The following is a 26,788-nucleotide window of genomic DNA, read 5'->3' on the forward strand; positions in this document are numbered from 1 at the left end:
CACACACACAAAAAAAAGAAAGAAAGAAAAGAAAAGAAAAAAAGGCAAAACATATATAAGTACTTTTAGGGCTTGACAGACATGTATTATTCATTCAGTCTTATTAGCATGTTCAAAGCAACATCTAGTTTGCAGCCTCTTTCTTTAGTTAAACCTAGTCTTAGTCACTTGGGGAATGTTGTTTAAAATCTTGGGAGAAGTCTTGTTTAAAAGCCATTCAAGTTTCCAGTTGAGTTTGTTCAGCTTTGGTTTCTGCAGTTTCGGTTCTGACTGAAATGGGAAGAGCTCTTTGTACACATGCAGTCAGTATGGCTCTTACATCAGGCTGCCTGTGCAGTGGGAACACAGCCTTCCCTGCGCTCGCTCTGTTACAGGTAATGCCTGTGTTTCTTAACCGCTCCCATTTAAAAGGGTGAACTTGCATCAGTTCATTTTACAAAGTCAACAAACCCTAAAGCAAAGCCTGACCGGACATAAAAAGAAAGAAAAACAGTTACAAAATACTATTTGATAGAATCAGTGATGAACAAAAATAATATCCTGTGTTTAAAATAGGGCTTACTCCAGTGAGGCAAGAAGGATGCTCTATTAAGAAACCCAACACAAAATCCATGGTTACATCAATAGACACCCCTAAAAAGGCATTTGATGGCATTCAGCCTCCTTTTCTTAGTAAAGCTCTAAGGAAAATACTACTTTTAACAAGTTAAAGACTGTTTACGCCTAAACCAGGACCAGCAGCATTCTACAGTGATAAAATCCTTAAACTTATTTCCATTTAAGTCAAGAAAACATAGGGATGCTCATAATAACTCATAGTGTTTTTTGAGATATTATCAAATACAGCAAAAGAATTTCAAACTAATATAAAAACTGGAAAAGACTAGTAATCATAACAAAAAATGATATTAGAATGCTGGCTAGTACTATTAGAATTAATGAGAACCTGAAAGTTGACTGCATATGAAGTCAAGAATCAACAGCCAGAACTACAGTGCAAAGGACATTGTTCCATTCACCACAGCAATAAACTCTAAGGGACTTATGAAATTTAGGAGGAGAACACAAGTGATGAGGGAAAAATACAAACTACCTAAACCCAAGAACTAAATCGCACAAGTAAGAAAAACATACCGTGTGGGTTGGAAGATCCGCTATTGCACACCACAGAAAATCAAATGTATAAATTCAGTCCCATTTCAAACACAGCCAGGAAAATTAGAAAAAAAAGAAGCGGTATGAAAGACTCAGACTTACCAGCTATTAAAACATACTCTAAAGTCATTCTAACAAAGCAGAAAGCTGCTCTCTTAGAAATAGGAAGAAAACAGAGTGGAAGGGCTGGAGAGATGGCTCAGTGGTTAAAATCACTTGCTGCTCTTCCAGAGGACCCAGGTTTAATTCCCTGTACCTACATGATATCTCACAACTGTCTGCAACTCTTGGGGATCAAATGTCCTCTTCTAGCCTCAGGCACCAGGTTTATACATGTTACACAGACATGCAGGCAAAACATCCATACACATGAAATAAAAAAATGTAATCTTTATAAAAACTAGACTGGAAAAGGAAATGTAAATTTCAGGTTTATGAGTTTAATATGTCCTATTTGGCGTCTGTTAAACTAAGTATCTATTGGGGGGAAAACACTGTATGACACCTTATATAAAAATATATTCCAGATGGCATTCATACTGAATGTAAAAAAATAAAGCCATAAAGATATTAGAAGAAAATTTAGGAGGTTGTGCACATAAACTAGTGATTGAGATCTTCCTGATCAATACAGAAGATATAAAAACCTTAAAAGAAATATATCAAAAAGTTATAGGGCATTACCAGAAATCATCTGGGCAGGTAGTCAAGAGGTCATTTTAAAGAGTCACATGCTCCAAGGTGGAGTCCACACCCAAAGTAATCTATAGAGAAAACAAATCCATGAATATCATGTATAAAAGTTACAGTGAAACTCTCCACCCAAACATTAATGATCTAATTGTTAATCAAAGAGATGGTTATCACCCATCATTCATGAAGAACTTTTTCTGTGCTGTGCCCATAAATAAACTTGTTGTCTATTCTTCAAAGTCCATTCATAACTGGACATTTATAGACTAGAATGTTTTTCCTTTGTGGTTGTTTCTTTTTATTCTCACACCCCAATGTCTGTATGAATGCTATTAGAATAGAACAGACAAGATTTGGGGGGCAGACTTACTTAATTAGTCCTACTTACATAATACACACAAAGAGACAGGCAGACAGTCACACTGTATCCCCCCTCCTGAAACTAGATGAGTACTTGGCACAATTATTATTTTTTGTTTGTTTGTTTGTTTGTTTGTTTTTAAGAGAGATCTCACTCTGTTGCCCAGGCTGTTTTCAACCCAATAGGTTCCAGTGGTCCTTCTACCTCCTACTCACAGACTCACTGGTCCGCCCACCTCAGACTCCAGAGTAGCAGGAGTATAAACACCTACTGCTACACCAGGCTGAAGTAATTGTTCATGAAACTGTCATTGTTTCTAAAATTCTCTTTTCAATTACATTGATTTATTGTGTGTTGGGGGGTGTATATGCTTGTATATGTGTGTGGGCGTATGAGTGCCACAGCGTGTGTGGAGATCAGAGAACAGCTTTTGGGAGTTGGTTCTTTGTTTCCATCATGTGGATCCAGGGATTGACTCAGGTCATCAGTTTAGCAGCGACACCTTCACCACTGAGCCATCTTCTCGTCCAAACTAGTGGTGTTCATGTAGATGCAAACCGCCCTGCTCAGTGCCGGCGTTCGCTGATGCTTTCGGCCATGGACTGGCTGCTGTGTTTCCCTTGATGTTTATAGAACTGCTCCTGCTTAGTCACCACACAGCAATTAACTTACAGCAGTACAAACCATGCAGTCGTGGAGAAAGTGACTATAACTTGACGACAGTTAGCCTAATCTTATGTTATACCTACCTCTATTCTTATTCCGTCCCCAAATATGGAGACAAATTGCTATTGCAATAATCCAACCATGGAAAAGCAAATAATTTTTGTGTTTTTATACAAATGTCTTTGTGTTCTTCTTATCATCTAGTATGCTTTATTACAATTACAAGTCTCCCACTTCATCACTTTTTTTAAAGGGAACTTTATGGGTTGTAGTCACCATTATTATTTTTGTTTGTTGTTTAGTTGGTTGATTGATTGTGTACTGTAACACATGTATGTCTTCTGTTGTTTACTGTTCTAAGAAATACTCTCCAAAAAATAATTTATACATATTTTGTGGATTTTATTTTTATTATTTTCTTTAAATTTTGACCACTAAAGAAAAAAAAAAGTGTGGGCTGGAGATCCACTCGGGGGTGGAGCACAGGCTTAGCATGTGTAGAGCTACATGGGCTCAAGCCCTGGTTCAAAACACAGAAGGGAAGAAAAGACGGCAATGGCTGAACTTAAGTTTCTTTCTAAGAGCCGTGCTAATTCCCAGCAGCACCAGCTGTACATTAGCGGTAGGCTGTTTTGAAGGCGGCCATTATTTTGTGTGTTCCCAGTTCTGTTTTTGTTTCTTATGCTTGCAAAGTGGTGTGGTTTTCTTTAATTGTATCATTTGTTTGTATTTTTTTCCACTTATCCCCAAGTTCCTTGGTGCTTTTATAGTTCTGCTAAGTACTTTATCTGATATTGCACTTAGTTTTTTATCTATAATTTCTTACGAATTTCTTTCTCACTCGGTGTTTGAATGGCTTTCATAAGCCTTTCTCTTTCCTATTGCACATTCTGTTTCTTACTGAGTTGATAAAAGGATAACCTTTCATATTGGATTTCTATATTATTTTCTAACTTTAATTTGTTAATCTTTTGTTGTTGTTTTGTCTTGCTATGTTTATCTTGTTCAGGTTGTTCACAAACTCACTGTGTAGCCCAGGCTGGCCTTGAGTTCACATACTCCTGCCTCAGCATACTGGAGTCTGGAATTAACAAGTATTCACTTCTATGCCTAGCTTTACTTTTAAATTCTTAACTCAGTTACCTAAAATTTAAATTGGCTTGTAGCATAAAATATGACTCAAGACAACTTTCCTTCATGTTGCTAAGTAGTGTTTAACTGTTAAGTAGTGTTTTAGATGAGCTAACAGGGTGACTTATGCCTACAATCCCAGAAATCTGAGAGACTGAGGCATGAGGATTGCTGTAAATTTGGGGTTAGCCTGAGCTGTGTAGCAAGACACCATCACAAAAAACTAAAAAGAGAGAGTATTCTGTTTTTGACTAATTGGTTTTCCTACTCTTGGTTATCACATGCTCTTTTTAGTTATAAAAAGTTATGATGCTATGTTTCTCAGATTATACTATTTCACTAATCACATTTGTTTTGATTTACAACATTTTAATTGCTAGTTTTTCCATAATGCATTCTTGTATTTATTGGTAAAGTAGCCATAATCTTTTGCTAAATATCTTGAGTTGATTGAGGGAATATAAATCATAAATGTAGACTATGTGACATCTAGTCTTATTCTTTCTCTTTCATTTTTATCTAGGTACATCAGACACAACTACCTGGGAATATCCAGATGTCTGCAAACATTATTTCGGCTCCTTTGGACAATGGTCAAGTCTCCTTTTCTCCTTGGTGTCTCTCATTGGAGCAATGATAGTTTATTGGGTGCTTATGTCTAATTTTCTTTTTAATACTGGAAAGTTTATTTTTAGTAAGTATCGATGTAGTCTTTAACAAAGTTACCCTCAAATATCATTGTAATATTTTAGTTCCAGCCTTACATTTTTAGATGTCAAGTGTTATATAACCCTGGGTAATATGCTTGATTCAACTTTTCTATGCTCAGGACCTCAAATATCCTGTGTATAACCATTAATTTTTTACATAAACAATGGGTTTCATTCTGACATTTTCGTAGTGTATTTCAATCATGTTCACTTCCTGTTAGGCTCTCATTCCCCTGCACTCCCTTTAGTCCCCTTCCTCTTCCCAACTAGCTCCCTTCTACTTCCACGTTTCATTAGGGTTGCTCACACGAACCTGGGTGAAAGTTGGTTTGCTGGAGCAGAGATGCTTTAGCAATGTCTGCACCGCTAACACCAATGTCTCTCCCTCCCCGTCACTGGTTACCTGCATATGTATTCTCATGAAGGGGTGGGCCCCAAGAGCTCTTCCTCCCTCCATGAAAGTTATCGACAAGCCCAGTCTTATGAAGATATCACAATTGTTGTGAATTCAAGAATCCAAAAACACGCCATTCCCAGAAGGCAGTGCCCTGACTTCCTCTGGGTCTTAAGGGTTTTGTTTTGTTTTGTTTTGTTTTTCTGGTTCCTCTTCCAGAATGTTCCCTGAACCATGGAGAGGGTGTTATAGTTGTCCCACTTACGACTGGGCAATCAACAGTCATTTATTCTCAGTACTTTGGCCAGTTAGGAGTCTCCACAGTTACCACTGACCACTGCAAAAAGCAGCATCTCTGGCCACAGCTTAGAGCAGTGCCAGTCTATGAGCATAGACACAGTTATGTAGAAGGCAGTTTCACAGGCCCATCATGTCCACAGCAAAACAACAGCAGTAACTCCCATGCCAGGGTGTGTGACCTCCCAACTGCGTTAACTGTTAGTAAGTGGTATTCCTTCTAAGTCTCTAATTAGTATAAAGTATTTCTACAACACTTTAGTACTGAAACAGAAAAGTTTATGAAATTCACTGGTATTTGTTGTTGAAGAATTTGATGTTTGAACAGTAAACAGATTATAGTCACTGAAACATTAGGAACTAAAAGTAGAAAACAGTAGAATAATGAAATTTAAATGATATATTATTTCTCTACCACAGAACTGTTACCTGCTCAAATCTGCTCTAGAATTCTGAAGAGGGTATTAACAACTCAATCCAAGTACTTTTTATACTGTTTTTAACTTGGATAAAGGATGTTGATTTTAAGCTTTTTTTGCATTTATTTGTATTGTGTGTGTGTGTGTGTGTGTGTGTGTGTGTGTGTGTGTACGTGTGTACGTGTGTATGTGGGTGGATACACACATGCCAGGGCTCACGTGTGGAAGTCAGAGGAGAACTTGTAGGACTGTGTTCTCTCCTCCCACCATTGCGTTTCAGGGATCAAATTCTGATTGTACACTAGCCTCGTATCTACCCTTGTGTTGTAAACATCTGAATGGCTTGTCTTCACTTTTATATGGTGTTGTATTCAGGGCTTTTTTTTAAATCTTACTTTCAAATTCGTCATTTTTAGTTGTTGTTGTTTTGGTTTTGCATTAAGGTTCATAAGTCTTTTATATACTACATTTAGAATCAATCAACTTATCAAATTCTAGAGCAATATAGTTAGATTTTGATTGACGTTGCATTGAATTTTCAGTCAACATACCATAATTAATATTATTAGGATATTGATTTAGGATTAATAAAAACTACATTAGATTTATTGGTGCAGGAGGAAACTGTACCAGGATGCGGAGTTCTCCTATCCATGATCATAGCACAGTTTAAGTCTTTATTTAATGTCTTTTAAGTTTTTCTTGGTAAAAACTTTTTGCTTGATACCTTAATTTGGTTTTGTAAATGTAGTTTCAATTTGTTATACAACACATACTTTTTATTATTAAAAAATTCAAATGTGTACAAAATAACAGAACAATGTAAGGAAACCACATGTTGGGTGATGGTGGCACACGCCTTTAATCCCAGCACTCGGGAGGCAGAGGCTGGCAGATCTCTGAGTTCAAGGCCAGCCTGGTCTACAGAGTGAGTTCCAGGACAGCTAGGGATACACAGAGAAACCCTGTAGCTAGAGTTTTCCTGCCTGGCCCACAGTCAGGACAAATCTCTCACCTGTCAGTCCCACAGCCACTCAGAAACCCAACCAAATAAACACAGAGACTTATATTGCTTACAAACTGTATGGCCATGCCAGGCTTCTTGCTAACTGTTCTTATATCTTAAATTAATCCATTTCTATAAATCTATACCTTGCCACATAGCTCGTGGCTTACCAGCATCTTCACATGCTGTTTGTCATAGTGGTGGCTGGCAGTGTCTCTGACTCAGTCTTCCACTTCCCAGCTTTATCCTCCTCCTTGTTCCGCCTATACTTCCTGCCTAGCCACTGGCCAATCAGTGTTTTATTTATTGACCAATCAGCAACACACTTGACATACAAACCATCCCACAGCAGAACCCTGTCTTGAAAAACCAAAATAAATAAATACATAATACATACATACATACTAAGGAAAAGGAATCCACATGTTTCTCTCACTTAGCCTTATCAGCTGTCAACATTGTACTGTTCTAGAATAGTCTGTAATATGTAGCTGAAGTTTTTCTGTGTCCCGTTTGGTCCAACGCCGCACAGTCCAGACAAATCTCTCTCATCCGCTGTTCTACAGCCACTTATAAAATAATCATTCAGAGGCTTAATATTGATTAAAACTGCTCAGCCATTAGCTCAGTCTACCACTGACTAGCTCTTACACTTAAACTCAGCCCATTTCTGTTAATCTATATGTCGCCACGTGTTCTGTGGCTTTACCTGTGTGCCATTACATGCTGCTCACTGGATGGTGGGCTGGCATCTCCTATATTTTTATATTTTCTAACTCCTCCACTTTTAAAAAAAATTATTACTCCTTGAGAACACCTTTTTAGACATGTTATTCTAATTGTCCCTCCAATGAAAATTTACCATCATAGATAGACCGTTTATAAAGTGTGTATCTGAACATTATGTTTTTAAAAAGTAAGTTTTTTCTTCCCCTTAGGAATGAATTCTTCTCCTTGGTAATATTATCACACCCATTGAGAAACCATGAGTCATGTTATGTCCCCCACTACTCTAATTCAAATATTATTATGTCTATAGTTTTTTTTCTTTCTTTCTTTTTTTTAAGGTATAAAGCATGACCCTGTCTCAAAATCAACAGACAGACCTACCACACTGTTTACCCATCCTCACATTCACTATGGAATGGCATGAATGCTCAGGCATTAGCAGCACATGCCTTTATCTGTGTCCTTCCATCTAACTCAGCAGTTCTTACAAGCTTGGTCGTTACTATACAGCCTTAACTCTTTAAAAGTATGTACTGTACCTTAGGAAAACGTTAAGTGATTTTCCAAATGGGCTTGGCCATGTATGCTGGTTGGTTTCCCTTTTGGCATACTTGAGAGCTTTGCATAAAATGTAGCTATACTTCTGTAAATTAATGTTAAGTATACAAAAAAATTGTATGCATTATCTTCCTCCAGACCTTTTAACTATCATTAATTCAGTCTTTCAGGTAGCTTTTTTTTAACCTTGCATTATATAAATTTTTTCCATATGGGCCTATGAAGTAAATGACACTATCATTCCTGTAGGCAAAGAAAACTGAAAGTGAAATTATGTAACTAAGAAAGCTTGGGGTCAGTGTACTCAATAATATTAGATACAGTAAATAACCGTTTTTTATAAACAAAAGACCTTAGGTGATGATGGGATTTGGCATGGTTCATTCATTGCTTAACTATATGTTTGTCTTTAACTTTTAGATTTTATTCATCACATTAATGACACAGACACTATACTGAGCACTAATAATAGCAACTCTGGTAAGTAGTTTGGAATTCAGTTTGTTTCCTTGTCCCCAATCCTGCTCCCAAAACAATTTAACAATAGAGCATGTGACCACAATTTTGGTAAGTGGTTGGGGAAAAATTGTTCTTATGTTACTGGGTTGCTATGAAATTATTGGCGGTATGTTTCAGAATAGATTCATTTGTTAAAAATAAATGAGTGTGATTTGGTGGTAGTGCACCTGCACGGCATGTGAGAAGCACTGAGGTTGAGCCTCGACACCTTAAGGGGATAAATTAAGAAGAGCATGAAAATAAGCCTGGTGAGATGGCTCTGAGGGTAACAGGCCTGACAACCCGAGCTTGACCCTGCAGACCCACAGGGTTGAAGAGGGAACTGCCCCTGCAAGTTGTCCTCTGACCTCTACACTGCAGCATGTAAATGCACAGCAAGTAAGCTACAGAAACAGATGCTGAGAGAGCAGGAAGGAAGGGGCACAGAGAAAGAGAAGACCAACACATCTCCAGACTTCCCAGTCCTCAACCTGTCAAATAGACTCTTAGGCTTCTGCAAGTGGGGTAAACTCCAGAACCTTTTGGATTGTCACACTCCAAATTCTTCAGTTTTCCACTAGTGATCATGGATTTCTGCTTTTAATTCCCTAACACATAGATATTTTTGTTATTTAAAAAAAGAGAAAAGGGGTCAGTGAAGTATCTCAGTAAGTAAAGGTATTTTACCGCCAGGCCTGATGACCTGAGTTCAGTCCGCAGACCTCCATGGTAGAAGGAGAGAAGGGCCTCTGCCAGTTGTCCTCTGACCTCTGCACATGTGCTGTGATGAACATGCACACACACAAGTAATAAATCCAATACAAATGTTAAGAGAAAAAGGCCTGTTATTAGACCTTTGTATGGTTATTGGTGCCAACAATTACTCTGCATGATACATCTCATATTACTGAGATACCATAAGCCCAAAATTTTCTGTCCAGCAATGAGGCCAAGGAGCACCTTATGGGATCCTTCTCTTGGTCCTAATTAAGATTCCTTTACCTTTCACTATTTATATTTAGAGGAAAGATTCCCACAGCCCCTATATAACCCGTTTCCAGAAGCTGGTGCTAACAGCTGAGCAGGCGCCAGCCCCTGGCACAGTGATCCTCTGGCTTGTGTGGTCTAACCTCTGACATGGCACTTTACTTTTGCAGTGATTTGCCCCAGCGCTGGGAGTGGTAGCCATCCTAACAACGGCTCCCTGATTCTCTACAATGACACAGAAGTGCAGCAGTTTGAGAAGTGGTGGAGTAAGTCCAAGACGGTGCCCTTGTACCTGATAGGGCTCCTCTTGCCACTGCTCAACTTCAAATCGCCTTCGTTTTTTTCCAAATTTAATATCCTAGGTAAGATGCTGCTTTGTGGGACTTGAGAAGTGTGAGTGGGGAGAGCGTTACCTTCCCGGCTGTTCATATCTACTTAATTTATTCATTCATATGATACTTTGATTTTGTTGCTTTTTGTTTTTCTATAAAGTTTGGCACAGAAAAATGGACATGACCATTTCAGGTTCATTTTGCCTTTTGGGGGTTTGTTTTCTTGATATGAAGGTTTCCCATTCTAACCTTGAGCAACTCATTCCTGTGAGAGTTCCGCTGGAGGAGATAGACTAAGGTCTCAGGAGGAGACATCAGGATGGCAATTACAGGAATCCTCAGTTTTAAAGTATGAGAACACTGGTACTTGCTACAGAAAGGCTTTTCCCTGTATTCCTTTTAAGAGTCTTTCATAGCAGGTGAGGCAACACATGCCACTAATCCTAGCCCTTGGAAGTTAGAGGCAGAAGAGCCAGAGTTCAAGGTCATCCTTGACTATAGAGATGGGGGGGGTAGGTATGGCACAGAATTGTCATCTAACTTTAAACATGAGAGATATCCTGTAGCTAAGTTTTTTCTCATTCATTCATTTTTTTCTTTCTTTCTCTTTCTCTCTCTCTCCCTCTCTTCCTTCCTTCCTTTCTTCCTTTCATGTGGTGTTGGGAATCAAACCCAATGCTTTAAAAACAAACAAAAAGACCACAGGGCCTTGTGCCTCCTGGGCACCATGCTCTAATCTCCTGCTGCGCTCCACTCCAGCCCTGGCTTGGCTTCTTAGGTTTACCCTGCTTTTGCACTCTTCTTCAGTTTTTGTTTCTTAACACAGGTGCCTCCTAAAGGAATAGACCTCTGTGTGTGTCTCCTGTCTTACAGAAACCTCCAAAGGAAATTTTGACCCTATTTAAGTTACAAAAAGACCTCCAGTGAAAGCTCAGATCTGGTTAAGTAAAGGAAATCTGGAGATAACAACTTAGAAAGACTTGTTAAGATTTATCTCCCCTCAAAGGCTCTCTCAGTAGGCAGTTGTAGCGCACAGTAACCAGACTCTCCGTCATATCAAGGAACTCAGAGGTACAAAACCCAAATGTAGCTGGGTTCCCAGGAGATGAAAGGAAAGGGTACAGATAGGTCTCTCTGTCTGTCTCCCTCAGAGCAGGATGCTGTAAGCCAGCATGAACACAGGGAGAAAACGGGTTGTTCCGGAAGCCCGGCCTTCTGTCTTCACCTTTGTGAATGGACTAATCTCTAAACCCGCAGTCCAGCTTCTAGAGCTCGCTGTGGTTTCCTGACTCGCTGCCAACTTTCCAGGGGAACAAGTCTTTCGAAGCGTGCGAACTTACAGAGAGTTTGCTCAGCGAGACCCTGTGGTCCTCAGGCTTCCAACCAGACTTGAAGACATTCTGCTGTCGTCCTTTTCCTTCCTCTTCCAACTGTGACTTCCTCACAGCAGGAGCATCCAAGGGCATACAGAAATAGGTCTGACTGCCTCCATAATGACCTGATCTGCTTCCTCAGGAGGAATAACCTGGAGTTGGAGATGGAGCTCACCGAGTGAGCATTTGCCTAGTTGTGTACTTACAAGGCTCTCAGTTTGATTCCCAATACTACAAGAAACATGTTTTTAGTTAAAGGATAACAGCCCTCTCATTTCTACACTAGTAAAAACTCTGTGTGGCAGAGCCTCATGTAGCTGCTAGCTCATTTGTCCACTTTCTCAAATGTTTTTCTTTCTTTATCATTTCAAATTAACTGGACAGACTTTCCAGTGTGTTGAGTGTCTCTCAACACCTAAAACAACATAAGTTGGTTTCATGGTTTTGTTTTCTTGTATACCTGACAGTTCTGTAATGGAGTCTGCTTGTTGCCTGCACTGAATTCCTGAGTTAACTGAACAGTTCCCATTCAGTGAGCACTAGAGGTTCCTTGACCCAGGTCTCCTTAGGCTTACTTTTCTGTTTCATTTTCTGATAACTCACATGGCTAATTTTTATTCTTTAGAATCTAGCTGGTTTTTTAAAAAAATAAAATTAATGAAGATAATTTCTCCAGTCCTGATTTTTAAAGCAGTCTGTAAGATACGCAAAGGTAATAAGTGGTCTCTGGGTTTGTTTGTCTGTCCCGTACAGGTACGGTATCCGTCCTCTATTTGATTTTCCTTGTTACCTTGAAGGCTATTCGCTTAGGATTCCATCTGGAATTTCACTGGTTTGTGCCAACAGAATTTTTTGTACCAGGTGAGTTTGTCAAAATAAGAAATAACTAAATAACAATAATGTGTTTTAAGTTAACTACTCTGAAATGTCAGTCTAAAACAGGTAATACAAGGTTAATGTGGTAGCTCTCACCTGCCAATTCCAGCATGTGGGAGACTGAGACAGAAGAGCTGCCTTGACTTCTAGGCCAGCCTGGGCCGTAGAGTGAGATACTGGCTCAGAAAAACAAAATAATAAATAAAACAAAACAGGACTGTAGTTGGTATTTCTGGCAACTAGGGATAACCAGGGCTCTATCATTTGTGACTTGACACTTGAAGCCCATTCAATTTATAACGCATTTGAAAAATCAAAAACTTATTCTCTAGACTTTTCTAAGGAACATATGCTTAGAACGTCAGAGACTTAGAACATTGTTACTCATGTTGATAATACTGCTCATTTAAATCTTTGTTCCTGGCTGGGCGTGGTGGTGGTACATGCTTTCAGCCCTGGTACTTGGGTAGGATTGCTGTGAGTTCCAGGCCAGACCCTGTCTCAAAAAAAAAAAAAAAAAGAAAAGAAAAATCATTGTTCCCCTTATAGGTTTTTCTGTAACTTTATTGTTTTTTCAGGTTAAGATTATTATTATTTTTTGTTGTTGTTGTTGGTTTTGTTTTTGTTTTTTGAGACAGGGTTTCTCTGGGTAGCTTTGTGCCTTTCCTAGAATTCGCTTTGTAGACCAGGCTGGCCTCTGCCTCCCGAGTGCTGGGATTAAAGGCGAGCACCACCACCGCCCGCAAGATTATTGTTATTAAATGGATTTTTGCGCCTGTCTCGTTTCTCCTCCTGATTATAATGTGGCAATTTAGTTTCACCCAAATTAAAATATAGAGGGCATTTTTTAAAAAGCACCAATAAAACAATGAATAAATGAACGAATCATACTAAATAAGAAGACAGATTAAAAAGTGGCTGTTACCATGCTGGCCTCCGAAATCTGGAAACTACTTGTTTCCTGAACACGGTGCTACAGTGTTTGAGCAGCACAAGGCCTCTTTGAGACTTTGTCTTCGAAGGAACTTCCAGCAAGAGGTGCCGGGAGAGGCCGAGCCCAGGAGCTTCGCAGATGTAGGTGCCTCTGGCACCCTGACTCCTGTGAAGCTGTGAATCCTCCTCGATTCCGGGCTGTCTCCTATAAATGCGTTGCCTCCTTCTCTGGATACAGCCAGCAGGATGCCCAAAAGTTCCTGAAGCTCCTCATGGAGCGGTTGCGCCTTGAAATCAATGGATGAGGCCGCCAGGCACCTCCAATCCTGCCCAGTGGTCCAGTTCCCTCTCCACCTCTCCAAGGAGGGGTTCTGCATGAAGAATCTGAATTAAGTGACGATGACTGAGCCAACTTAATGTGGAAGCGCTATCTGGAGCGAGAAGAAAGCAAGAGTGTGGACCTATCTATGGGACAGTTGAAAATCTGCCTCAAGTGCCAGGCCTGTGCCAGGTCAAGCTTCACGACCTCTGAGGTTTTTTGTGACCTGTCTCTGCCCATCCCCAAGAAAGGATCTGCTGGAGGCAAAGTGTCTCTGGTGAAGTTTCAGCCTTTTCACCAAGGAAGAAGATCTAGAGTCGGAAAATGCCCCAGTGTGTGACCGATGCCCGCAGAAAACACAAAGTACCAAAAAGTTGACAGTACAAAGATTCCCCCGGGGGAATAAAACTTACAAAAAGATCTTGAAAAGTAATCATGAGAAAATAACACTCGATTCTACTGTTGCTTTAGAAAGACTGCTTTCTTTCTTGTCTTTAGTCACCAAGCAGTCTAGAATTTCAAGACACTATTCAGTGTCTGGTCTTCCTGATAATCCTTGTTGGAGCGATTTATCTCCCTACTTCTTTGCTATGACCTTCCTAGATTTTCAAGCTGTCTTGAGTAGGTAGCCATTGAAAATTGTTGATTATGTTGCCATGGCTACTTTTTGCAGAACATTTGACTTTATTAGCTTTGATTTTCCAAAGAACTGGGCCTTGAAAGGGCATGTTTCTTTCCAAGAGTGTATGGTGGTGCACACCTTTAATCCCAGCCCTAGGGAGGCTGAGGCAGCTGGATCTCTATTCCAGAAGCACCAGAACATGAGTGACCCTGTCTCTAAAAAGACAAATAAAACGTACTGATGAAAATGGCAGTATTGAATCCTCCCGCTGATTGGCAAAAATAGACCAGGATATTGTTTTTGAACATTACGTCCATTGTGCTTTATTAAGTGCTAGTGAGGAAAGTTTCTACTAATGATAATAAACTAAAAATAGATACCTAGTGGGGCTCCAGAGATGACAGAGCAATTAACAGCATTAGTTGCTCTTGCAAAGGACTCAAATTTGATTCTCAGCACCTGCATGGCGTCAACAACCACCACCTGTAGCTCCAGCTTCAAGGGATCAGTGTTCTGTAGGTACTGGTACTCTCATGCACATACACACACATAGGCACAATTACACATAATTGAACATAAAATAAACATGTTTTTTAAAATGTATAACCAGGGTGAATAAATAGTTATCTGCTTAAGAATTTCTTCATTCACTGTTCCCTGTGTATGAGATGGCCTGTTCTCTCAGATGCACAGATGGCCAGTGTCGTTATGCAGGGTCTTCTCAGACTACCTACCCACCCCCAGGCTTCTTTGCTCTTTTCCTTAAAGTTCTTTTCAGTACTAACCTTATAGCAAGCACCTGTGATATGTTAGTAATTCCTGATTCTAATAAGTTGGAGTCTTGGGGGCCCCAAATTATTCTAATCCATTTGGCTCCTGTGCTTCCCAAAGTAGCAAAAGTTACAGTAAAAGGGATTTATCCAGAAATACTTCTAAATGTTTTGGGTTCCTGAATTCAGATACTAAAAATTCATTTTCTACTTATGTATCTGTCTCCTTTAACTGGAGTATTATTTATATTCTTTAAAGTTCTGTATTACTGTTATATCCCCAAATCCTACAATACTTGCTGGCACATACTGAGTGCTAATAAAAAATAAGTGTTGAGGGTCAGTGAGATAGCTCAACAGGTAAAGGTACCTGCTGCCAAGCCTGAGGACCTGAGTTCAATCCCCAGGACCCATTTCTGACCACCACACTCATACTGTGACATGCACATTTACACACACACACACACACACACACACACACACACACACACACACACCAAGTAAAGATGTAAAGAAATAATTACTGAATAAGTAAATATGTTTATTTTACTTCCTCCTAAATCCCATTAAAATAAGAGTAAAGAGACATGATGAAAGCCGAACTAGGAAACAGTAGGGACAGGCCGAGTGGGAAGCCAGAGCAAATCGCAAGAGGTAGACAGATATCCTAGGTGGAATTTTTCAAAGAAAAAAGTGCAAAAATTTTATGGTATGTTGAATAGATTGACAGGAGAGAGTTTATAACTCTTGACTAAAGTTTGAGGAGGAACTAGTATTAACTAAATAATTAAGGGAAAAAGTTATTTATTTCCTCCAGAAAAACAGGTCAATGAAAAGAGTTTTTATATAAAAGGAAATTAATCACAATGCAGTTCATGGCCTACTATGAATTCAGTCATAATCATAAAAATAAACAATTGATTTTCCCAATCCAATTTAAAAGTATGATTATTTAGCACTTCTGATGCCCATGTTTATTATAAACATGCACCAACTACCACAGCTGGTTTATTCGGTGCTGGGGACCAAATCCAGTTCTTTCTTCACACTTGGCACACACTTTTGTGACTGAGCCACATCCCCAATATTGTTTAACTTTCAACAGTTCTTGGTTGCTTGCTTTTTAGGGGGTGGTGGGGAGGACAGACAGGGTTTTGTGTAGCCTAGGCTGGCCTAATGTACTGTGTAACTGAGGATAGCCTTCAATTCTTGCTTTCCTGCATTTACTTCCCCCGTGCTAAGATCGAAGGTATGTGCCACCATGCCAGGCTAACTTAACAATTAGTAAACCTAAAACTGCAATTAAGATATCATTTCTGAGCTAGGTATAGTGACTCATACCTGTAATACTAGCACTCAAGGCTGAGCCAGAGGGATTGCCACAATTTAGAGGTCAGCCTGGGCTACATAGTGAGATTGTCTTAGTTAGGGTTTCTATTGCTATGAAGAGACACCATGACAATGGCAATTCTTATAAAGGAAAACACTTAATTGGGGCTGGCTTACAGTTCAGAGGTTTAGTCCATTATTGTCACGTCAGGTGACTTGAGCATAGTAGACCTCAAAGTCCACCCTCACAGTAACACACTTCCTCCAACAAAGCCACACCCACTGTAATAAAGCCATACATCCTAAAAGTGCCACTCCCTTTGGGGCCATTTTCTTTCAAACCACCATGGAGACCTGTCTCAAAAAACAAGCCCTCACAATTCTTTGAAACTGACTTCAAAGAGACTTTAGATACTAGTTTAGTGTGTGTGTGTGTGTGTGTGTTGTCTGGTGTGTATGCCACACAAAGGTCAAAGATGACATCAGGTGTTTTCCTCAATTAACCTCCAACTCTTTCTTGAGGCAAGATCTCAAATGAACCAGGCAGCAGGAGCCTGTGAACTGGATTTGACTCAGCGGCTGTCTAGGTAGCCCTGGGGCCCTCCTGTCTCCACTTCTCTAGTGCTGAAATGGCATGTGCACTGAAACACCGATAGTTTTGTTGTTGGGTTGGGTTTGGTTTTAAGTGTGTTGCTGGGAATCTGAACTCGAGTCTTCATGAGTACACGAAGTGCTCTACTGACTGAGCCTCCCCGACCCAAGCCCCTGGTTTGCTGTTTTCATAGCATTATTCTGTTCCGATATAATAAAAACATGAAAATTTTTTCCTGTTCATGTATTTTGAATAGTTATATTGAGAACAGACTGTAGCTAGAGTTTTTCTCTCTGGGTCCCGCCAAGCCCCGGCAGTCCCGTAGCCCACTTATAAAATAAACATACAGATGCTTATATTATTTAAACTGCTCAGCCATTAGCTCAGGCCTACCATTGTCTAACTCTTACTCTTATACTCAGCCCATTTCTGTTAATCTACATGTTGCCACGTGTTCCGTGGCAGTACTCTACATGATGCTCCCTGGACAGCAGGCTAGTGTCTCCTCCTCTTCCTGTTCTCTCAATTCTCTCTGCTAGTCCCTCCTATACTTCCTGCCTGGCTACTGGCCAATCAGTTTTTTATTTATCAATCAATCATCCACAGCAGCAGACTGCATTTTTACACACACTGATACCTAATAGTATCTCTAAATAAAATAGAACCTCTATTTACTGTTAGGTATATGCTCTACCCTTTGATTTTTGTTTGTTTAGGAGCTTTACTATTGTAGTAGAATATTCACATGCAAGAATGTGTAAGTTTAATTTCCACAAACTGTATCTATCATCTAGCCAGCATCCAGATCAAAACCCCAATTACTAGATCTTCTCATTCTCCCCACCTGTCTCCCTGTAAGAATGACACACCAAAGATTGATTTTGTGTGCTTTTTTAAAACATCATATAAATGTAATGTGTGCTGTATATATAATGTATATTCCTTGGGGGTCTGGCTTTTTTTTTTTTTTTTTTTTTGGTTTTTCGAGACAGGGTTTCTCTGTGTAGCTTTGCGCCTCTCCTGGAACTCACTTGGTAGCCCAGGCTGGCCTCGAACTCACAGAGATCCGCCTGGCTCTGCCTCCCGAGTGCTGGGATTAAAGGCGTGCGCCACCACCGCCCGGCGGGGTCTGGCTTTTTTTAGTTAGCATTATACTATGAGATTGATCCATGCTGGTACAGTGTTATAGTTCATTGTCATTATCACTGCATTATATAGCTGCCACAGTCTGTCTTATCTTTTTCTATTTATGAAGATTTGAGTAGTCTCTAATTTTTTGCTATTAGTTTCATTTTTCAGTACTCTTCATTCTCATATATCTTGGTGAACATGTGGCTGCCTTCTCTTGGGTACAAACCTATGTCAAAGAATATGCTGTGTTCTGCTTAAGAGATGTCAAACAGCTTTGCACTGTGGTTGTGCACACTCCATTCTCCTGACATTGTTTATGGATTGTAGCTCTGCAGCTCCTCACCAGCACTTGTCTTTTCTTCTCAACTGGCTTTTTTGATGCATCTGTGTTTGTTAGATTGTGGGTCTTATTTGAATTTCTCTGATACCTAATGAAACTGGCACCTCTGTTTGATTGTTTAAGCAAGGTTTCTCCATGCAACCCAGATAGCCTCGAATTCCTGGTCATCTTCTTGCCTTAGCCTCCCTAGTGCTGGGATTACAGGCATGTGTCATGCCCAGCAAGGTATCACTTTTTCATATGTCACTAAACATATGGATCTGCTCTTTGGTAAAGTACTTCTCTGAGTAGTTTTCTGTTTTTCATGTTTTAACTTATATTTCTTTGTATATTCTGGATATGAGTACTACTTTATCAGATACATGTACTGAAATTCTCTTCTCCCTATCCCCACTACCTCCTAGTGTTGGAAATCAGTCTTAGGGCTTTGCATATGCCAAGCATATGAGGTACCACAACCTCATCCCAGAACTAGCTTAAATTCTCTTTTGATAAACATTTTCAAAACAAAAAATTAAGTAGTTTGAAAATGACCAGATGTTTAGGACGCCTTAAAATTCTTTGTGAATTTACTTGTCTTCTTTAATTACAATGGAATAATCATGGCATGAATGTTATATTCTTTGAAAAGGCATATTGGGCATATTTCCCCATAATATGTGTATGTGTCTGTGTGTGTGTGTGTATGTGTGTGTGTGTGTGTGTGTGTGTGTGTGTGTGTGTGTGTGTGTGTGTTTATAACTTCATTATTTGTAATTGCCAAAAGTGGAAGCAACCCAATGTCTGTCCCTGGTGAGTATCTAAAGTATGATGAATCAATATGGTGGAATATTATTCAGCACTAGAAAGGGACAAAGTGCTATGGTTATGATCACACAACTCTGAATATACTAGAAACCATTTAAGTTTACACTTCACATGAGTAAAATATATGAATTATATTTTAACAACACTGAAAACTCTCAGGTTTTTACATTTCTGCTCAAAAATTATTTGTGTCAATCAGTTGCAAACACTTTAATTTGAAAAGGACCAAGTTCATCAGCTGTCATAGACAAAGGTTGATTGCTTTGAGATGGAAAAGGTCCATAAGAGTGAAAATAATCTCAACTCTAAAAGCAATTTTAAGTAGAATTTTGTTCATATCCATAGCTGAGAGTCCTTCAGTTCTGACAATAGTGTTCCTGCTACATGCCACACAGTTTTGCATAAAACATGACCCTCTGCCCTCCAAGAGATTCCAGTTGAGCAGTAAGACAACTGATGGAGTATCAATCATAAAATAAAGAGGTACACAAGGATCAGTGGAGTACAGAGGAATTGCATATACAAGAGGAGGCAGAGAAGTGATCTCAGAGGAATCTATTAAAGGCCAAAAAGAGATCTCTAAATGAGAATTGGAGAATTCTCAGAGGTATGCCATGCACAGTTAAGGCCTGAAGTAACATGACTCATTTAGGAAATTATGAGAATTTGAATGGCTCAATTGAAAGAATACTTGTTGAGAAAATGGTAGGAAGCACTAAAAAGCAAGAACTGGACTGAAAAGCTTCTCTTTTAAGCTAAATATAACTCTAAAGGCCAGTTATGACTCCCTCCTCCTCCCCCCACCCACGCTTGCAAGATAGGCTTTTATGTCTTCAGGAGACCAGTAGGGCGAAAGAAGAATAGCCCTATAGTCCTCTGTTTGAAAATGCAATTTGTAGTGAGATGGCCATGGTGAAATGCTACCCATGAAAGGATGAGGTCAGGAGTGCTCGTCCCTCCTTTTAGTCACTCTCAGTCATCAGTGGAACACTGTCAGAACCTTTGGGGCTCGGGTACCACTGTGTATCCAGTGCTCGCCTGGTATGCAAGAGACCTTGGATTTGATCCTCGGCATTGTATAAAACTGAATATGGTGGCACATGCCTCTAACCCGAGAGGTAGATACAGGAGGATCATGAAGTTCAAGGTCATTCTCAAGTACATAGTGGGTTTGAGGCCAGCCTGGACTACATGAGATCCCATCTCAAAACAGAAAAGAACCTTTGGATCTAGCATGAACACAGCACAGATGATAACTGAAAACTTGGTAGTAAGTGATCCAGGGCTCAAATCCCAGTTTCTCAGACCACTTTCAACACCAACTGGGTCCATTTCAGTTCTCCAGTAAGCAGGTACCGAAATAGGGTTAGAAGAGCAAGAAATGTATAAGGGACTAGGAACAAGACTAAGCCTGGTTGAGATATATAGGAAGGGAGAGAAGAAAAGGAAAATGGATTTACAGAAGTAAATTCAGGAAATCCTGGCCAGCCACTATGACCCTCAATGCAAATATTGCCTCTAGAATAATCTGGAGATACACAAATGTGCCCACACCCTAATACACTGCAAGCTCAAGGTTGGCTAGTAGGTGTTAGGGTGGGAAAATGACTAGTGTAGGATCAGGGCAGCAGACACCGGAGGGCTGAAGCCAGGAACCATCAGCTAACAACCTCCTTGCTCAGGTTCTCACGTAAAGGAAGATCTGGGTGTTGTACTTCCACGCTAATGTGTCAGAGTACTTTAATATATGGCATGTAGAACTGAAAGTACTCAGAGGCCAAATTAGTGTCTGTTCTGCTAATGTGGGTGGGATCATTTCATTTGTTTTCTTACGGCTTCTAACCAGTTATTATATAAGGAAGATATTGACAGGGCAGGGCAGCCTTTTGAGACAGGATCGCCCTTTAGCTCAGGCTAATCTGGAATTTACTAAATAGCCCAGACTGGCCCAGACTCAGCCTCCCAAGTGCTAAGATTACAGGTATGAACCACTATGATTGGTGATTTTTTTTTCCTATTTAGCTGCTTTACTTTGAATTCCAGCTAAAGAGTTTGTCAGTTACTCCTCTGTTAAAAATATCAGCAAGTAATTCCATCTGCACATGATTTTGTCATCATTTTCAAAAATAGCGCTTTTGCCGTCATGCATGTGTAATGTTGTTGTTAACTAGAAGTGATCTCAGTTTATTAAGATGTGTTTTAGAAAGATTACTAAAAGAAGATTTTTAAAAAACCAACAAAGGAAGAATTTGCCTGTATGGTGAATTGCACTCACAGATAAAAATATGGATGAAAGCTGACGAACAGGAAGTATGCTAGCAGAGTAAGCCGGGCATGGGGATGCATGCCTGTCACCTGAGTGGTGAACTCAGGAGGCTGAGGGAAGCATACAAAAAAGGAAGGAAGCGGAACAATGGACTTCCATTGGCCTAACCTCTACTTTTGTTCAGAGCTGCTGGTTGACTCTTAGTGGGTCACACTTCTTTCCTAAAACAGTGTAGCAGAGAGCCAGTAGACCCTTTCTACAGTTCTGCTGTTTACACCAAGCTGTCCATGAGATGGCTCTCCTTTGCCACATGCTTTGCCAAGACCTACCAATATTGCCAAGTCAATTGTAGTCTGATTCCACATTAGCTAATTTTTTTCACTTACTTATTACCTGCCTCCAAACATTGGTTATAGAATATTATTTTTAAATAACTATTTATTATAGAAAATTAAGTGGTTAATTTAAAATAAATCCTGTCAACTAGGGATAACCACTGTGATTCTGTCAACATCTTTTCTTCTTTTCTTGAGTACATAATCTACAGCTGTTTATGTGCATTTTAAAAAACAAAAGCAAATCACGCTTGACATGCTGCTTGACTCAAACATTTGTCCTGGTATTAAATACTGTAGCCCACTGCAAACTATATCTCAGTTTAACCACTAATATTTTTATGCAATGCAATTTAGATTTGTCACCCAAGAAGCTTAAGTAGCCATTTCCCCCTCTGTGATGCCTTTTCTAGAGGAACTTGTAGCAGGAATCTTAAAAGTTCTTATCAATAAAATCAAACCTGAGGCCAGGTATTGGGGTGAATGCTGGAAGATCAGAGAAGCAGAACAAGCCACAACTACCTCACCTCACCAGTTCCTCAGCTGATCCTGTTTCCTCAGACTGGAAGCCTCTCAGTCTTCATCCAGAATGAACCTCAGCTGAACTGTGCTGCTCAAAAGCCTAAAAGCTTAACCAGCCAAATGCTTCTAGTTTCTGGTCTTCACACCTTATATATCTTTCTGCTTTCTGCCATCACTTCTTGGGATTAAAGGCGTGTGTCACCATGCCTGGCTATTTCCAATGTGGCTTTGAACTCACAGAGATCCAGAGGGATTTCTGCCTCTGGAATGCTAGGATTGAAGGTGTGAGTGCCACCATTTTCTAGCCTCTGTATCTAGTGGCTGTTCTGTTCTTTGACCCCAGCTAAGTTTATTAGGGTGCACAATATTTTGGGGAACACAATACCACCACAGGAACTTTTCAGACAAATTCAGGTATAAAAGAGTGGAAGATTTTAGTCCTAGACAGACCCTGAATTATGTCTAGTTGTGGGATCTCAGCTAGGGATAACTGAGAGAAGGTCACAGAACGCACATCCCTTTACTCCTTTTCTTTCTCTTCTAAGTGCTTTGACCAAGTATAATGCTCACCTTGAGGGACTTTTATAAACACTTGAATATTCTTATTCCTTGAGGCAATAATAATAATAATAATAATAATAATAATAATAATAAAAGGGAGTGATTTTAATGGATGCTAATGCTCATTTTCTCCTCGTAATTTTAACATTTTTGGTTTTGTCTCTTTTTCTCCTAGAGATAAGATTTGAGTTTCCACAGCTGACTGGAGTGCTTACTCTTGCTTTCTTTATTCACAATTGTATTATTACACTCTTGAAAAACAACAAGAACCAAGAAAATAACGTGAGTAGTTAACAGAGAAACTAACCTTGATATTTCCTAAGAATAAACTTTAATCAATGTTTGAAACGATTTATATTCTGAGTAAAATTATGCAGCTTGTTTCTACATCTTAATTTATAAGCTTAAATTATAGATCAGTGGTCAAGCATATGAAACTTTTAGATAGTAATATTTTAGGCTTTTCAGGCAATATGTTCTTGTTACAGCTACCCAGTCTTGCTGTTGTGACATGAAAACAGCTACAGACAATGGATACACAAATGGGCGGTGTCTATGTTTCAATAAAGCTTTATTTCAGAAACAGACAGTGGGTCAGATTTGACCCATAGACCAGATTCTATAGAGAATCTACTAAAAAAATAAAGAGGTATAGCTAATAACATTCCAATAATAATTAAAAAGACAAGAAAAGGAGAACAAAAAATAGCTGTGAAAAAGAAACTAAATAGCAAGCTAGTTGATTTAACCCCAGTTACATTGATAATTACACTAAATATAAATGGTCCAAGAACTACAATGAAAAATTGTCAGATTTGTTAAAAAATAAAATTAATTATATGGTATCTTTAAGAAACGTTAAGAATACTATAAGAAAGTAGAATACCTGTGTTACTAGCAGCACAAATGATAATACCAGAGTCAAAGTGGAATGATTATATTGTGATCTCATGGACTAATTTGCTTGGAAGTACCATTCGACATATATGAAATCTACATTTGAGTAAATGCCCTAATGGGAATAAGTGCGTACTGTGTTTCAATTAGATTTGGCCATTTACTAAAAGTATAAAAACATTAGTTAACAGTTCATTTATTCTTAGTTACTCATAATGTAATATTACAAATAAAGTACTGTCTAGTTGATACTATTAGATCATAATGTTTTTCATTTGTGTTTTTTTTTTTACTTTCCATGTTAAGACTACTAGTTTTCATAAGCTCACTTGTGAGTGAGTCTCTAAGCAAGTCATCATGCATTGCAAAGGAAGTGCTGTTTTCTGTTTACTCTGCTTTAATATCAGGTTATACAGAAATTATGCATTGAAATACAATCATTTTCATTTGTAAGAAGAAAGAAAGAGAATATAATAATCTTGAATCTATGTTCACCCAGTGATAGAACTTTAAAACACGTGAAGTGGGCCTGCAGGATGTCGCAGCAGGTAAAGGTGCTTGCTGCCAACCCTGACAGCCTGAGTTCAATCTTTGGGATCCGCATGGTGAAAGAGAAAACTGACTTTGGAAAGTTGTCTTCTGACCTTCATACACTGTAACACACACACACACACACACACACACACACACACACACACACACACACACCGCTAAATAAAATGTATTTAAAAATTAAAATAAATGAAGTACCAACAAACTGAAAGTAGACAAATCCACAATTATAATTGGAAATGTTCTCCCCTCCTCCTCAATAACTGGTAGAACAAATAGACAAAAAACTACAAGTGTAAGAAGCATGAGAAATGCCAGGAACCTACTTGATGTAACTGGTGTTTATAAAAGTCTTCTCAGTATCAGAACGTATATTCCTTTCAAATGCACAGGAACACCTACAGGAGAGGGTCCCTGCTAGGTCACAAAACAAGTGTCAATAAATGCAAAAGATAATTATGTCAAGTGTGTTCTCTACCATAAAGGAGCAAAAGTACAAACTAACAACTGACATTGGAGATTTCCAAATAAATGAAAGTTAGCCAACATCTTCCTATTCGGCCAGTGAATCAAGGAAGAAGTCACACACACACAAACTGAAGGTTACTGAAAAATGAACATTCAGAATACCAAAATTTATTGAATTGTCCCTAAAGCTATATTTAGAGGGACATGTACAGCCATAAATACCTACATTAAGAGTAAAGTTGTGGAATCAAAAGCCTAACCTTCCTCCACTTCCCAAGTGATAGACAGGAGGATCAGGAGTTCAAGGCCATCCACCACTACATAGTAAGTTTCAGGCCAGTCTGGACTATGTAAGACCATGTTTTGTTTTGGGTTTTTTTGTGTGTTTTTTTTTTTGTTTTTGTTTTTGTTTTTTTTTGTGTGTGTATGTGTGTTTTAAAGTAGTTTACCAGTAAATTTTTTTTTTTTAAACAAGGTCTTATTATGCAGCCTTGACTGGCCTGGAACTCACAGTGATCTGCCTCCTGAATTCTAGGATTAATAAGGAGTTAAATTGTAGGCAATTCTCACATTGCATGATTCCTGCGTGCACAAATTTAATTACTGTAGTTCAAATTACAAGTCCGATATGGTTCAAATTTCAGTTAGCCCAGGATTGGAACTATGAGCCTGGCGTAGAACAGTAGTCACTGTCCTCAGTTCACAAATCACTGTGTCAATAACAAGTGTGCATCATGATTAGTGACAGATCCCGTCACTGCTTTCAAAGTCAGCCAGCATTTGGTCACTTGCATGTCATTCACAGTCTAAAGAACAGATAATTGTGTTGCCCCCTCAGCAACAAACATGATAATTTATAAAGTTGATAACTGAAAAAGGTGAAATGCAATAATCAAAAACAGCAATGATAAAATGAAATTTCATTCAGACACAAATGGAGTTGTAAAAGAAATGGCTGATTATAGAAATGTTGAGACTGCTTCCATTTGAGAGACTCCAGATACACAGCCAGAGGAGTTTAGGAAAAGCAAATTTGGAAACTGGTTTTCAAGACAAGAAGAAAGATGTCACAGAAGGAGTGACAGTGTAGAAAGCTTCACATTAAAAGAAAGAACTCTTGGAGAAACCTCACCATATTGAGAGCCCAAGGGTGAAAAGTTAGACGCCATACAAAGCTTGCTACATAACATAATCATTCACAAAAAGGAGGCAAGTGTTAGCCCAGCCTTGCACTTCACATCTGCAACCCAAAGCTAGGGAGGTAGAGGCAGGAGGGTCAGGAGTTCAAGGTCAGTCATCCTTAGCTACATAGTGAGTTTCAGGCTAGCCTGGGCTACAGGAGACCTTGTACTTAAAAACCAGGTCAGGAAGGGGAAGAAGTGTAGTTCAAACTAATACTAAGTTTAAAAAACAAAACATCTAATGTTCAATGCTCCTGATTCATTCATTCATTTATTTGTTCATTTATTGCAATGCTGGGTATTGAACCTAGGGCCCTATGCATGTGGGCAAGTGCTACACCACTAAGCTACGTTCCCAGGCCCTTTGTTGCTGATTTTTTAAATTACAATATTAAATAAGCACCTATTTTAATATTTTTTCATTTCCTTCTCCATTTGTAGCAAATACAGTTTAATGTTTTGACAAAACTTGTCAAAGCTTACACAACCATCATAATTTCTGTCTCTGTGATTGATAGTCACAGCTCCCTGCTGCACAGTAACTTGTACTGCATGTGGAGACTGCCAGTGCTTGACCTTAGCTCCCAAAAGTCTCCAGGAGAATTGATTCTCTAGAAAGTCAGGCCTGCTTATTTGGAAGGGTGCAAGCCTCTTCATGGGAAGCTGAGAACTGGATAGAGACATGGGTGCCTTGGTGCCTTGTCCCAGGGCTGAGGAGGTCTCTGTCTGTCTCATTACCACAGTCAGGAGCCTGCAGATGTAGGTCAGCGGCACAGCTCCTGCTCAGCACGTGTGAGGCGTGAGTTTAAGAGCCAGTGGCACATGCACAGAGCAAAGTAGAATGCTGGACACCATGGGTTTCTCCTTTTGCTGAGTTGGTCAGTGGGGTCTTTGTAAAACTAGTACATGTGTTAGGTGCGCTAATGAAGTCTGTCTTCAGCTTTTGTCATTTGTAGAAAATATCTTTTAAAGAAAGAC

General features: G+C 39.3%; 1 protein-coding gene across 2 annotated transcripts in view; it reads left to right on the top strand.

The window, feature by feature from the left end:
- The window catches only part of Slc38a9 (solute carrier family 38 member 9), an 81,620-nt gene that overhangs the window by 38,160 nt on the left and 16,672 nt on the right, over positions 1-26,788 (top strand). For both annotated transcript variants that reach the window (XR_008219527.1, XM_052743292.1), the window contains exons 7-11: positions 4,530-4,700; positions 8,540-8,599; positions 9,775-9,966; positions 12,063-12,170; positions 22,888-22,994. Coding sequence is in view for 1 of the 2 variants with exons in the window: in XM_052743292.1 (XP_052599252.1) it covers positions 4,530-4,700; positions 8,540-8,599; positions 9,775-9,966; positions 12,063-12,170; positions 22,888-22,994 (638 nt within the window). In the remaining variant the exon portion in view is untranslated. The remainder of the gene's footprint in view (positions 1-4,529; positions 4,701-8,539; positions 8,600-9,774; positions 9,967-12,062; positions 12,171-22,887; positions 22,995-26,788) is intronic.

This window comes from Peromyscus californicus, unplaced genomic scaffold (assembly GCF_007827085.1).
Source record: "Peromyscus californicus insignis strain IS unplaced genomic scaffold, ASM782708v3 Scaffold_18__1_contigs__length_77618521, whole genome shotgun sequence".
Lineage (NCBI taxonomy): Eukaryota > Metazoa > Chordata > Mammalia > Rodentia > Cricetidae > Peromyscus > Peromyscus californicus.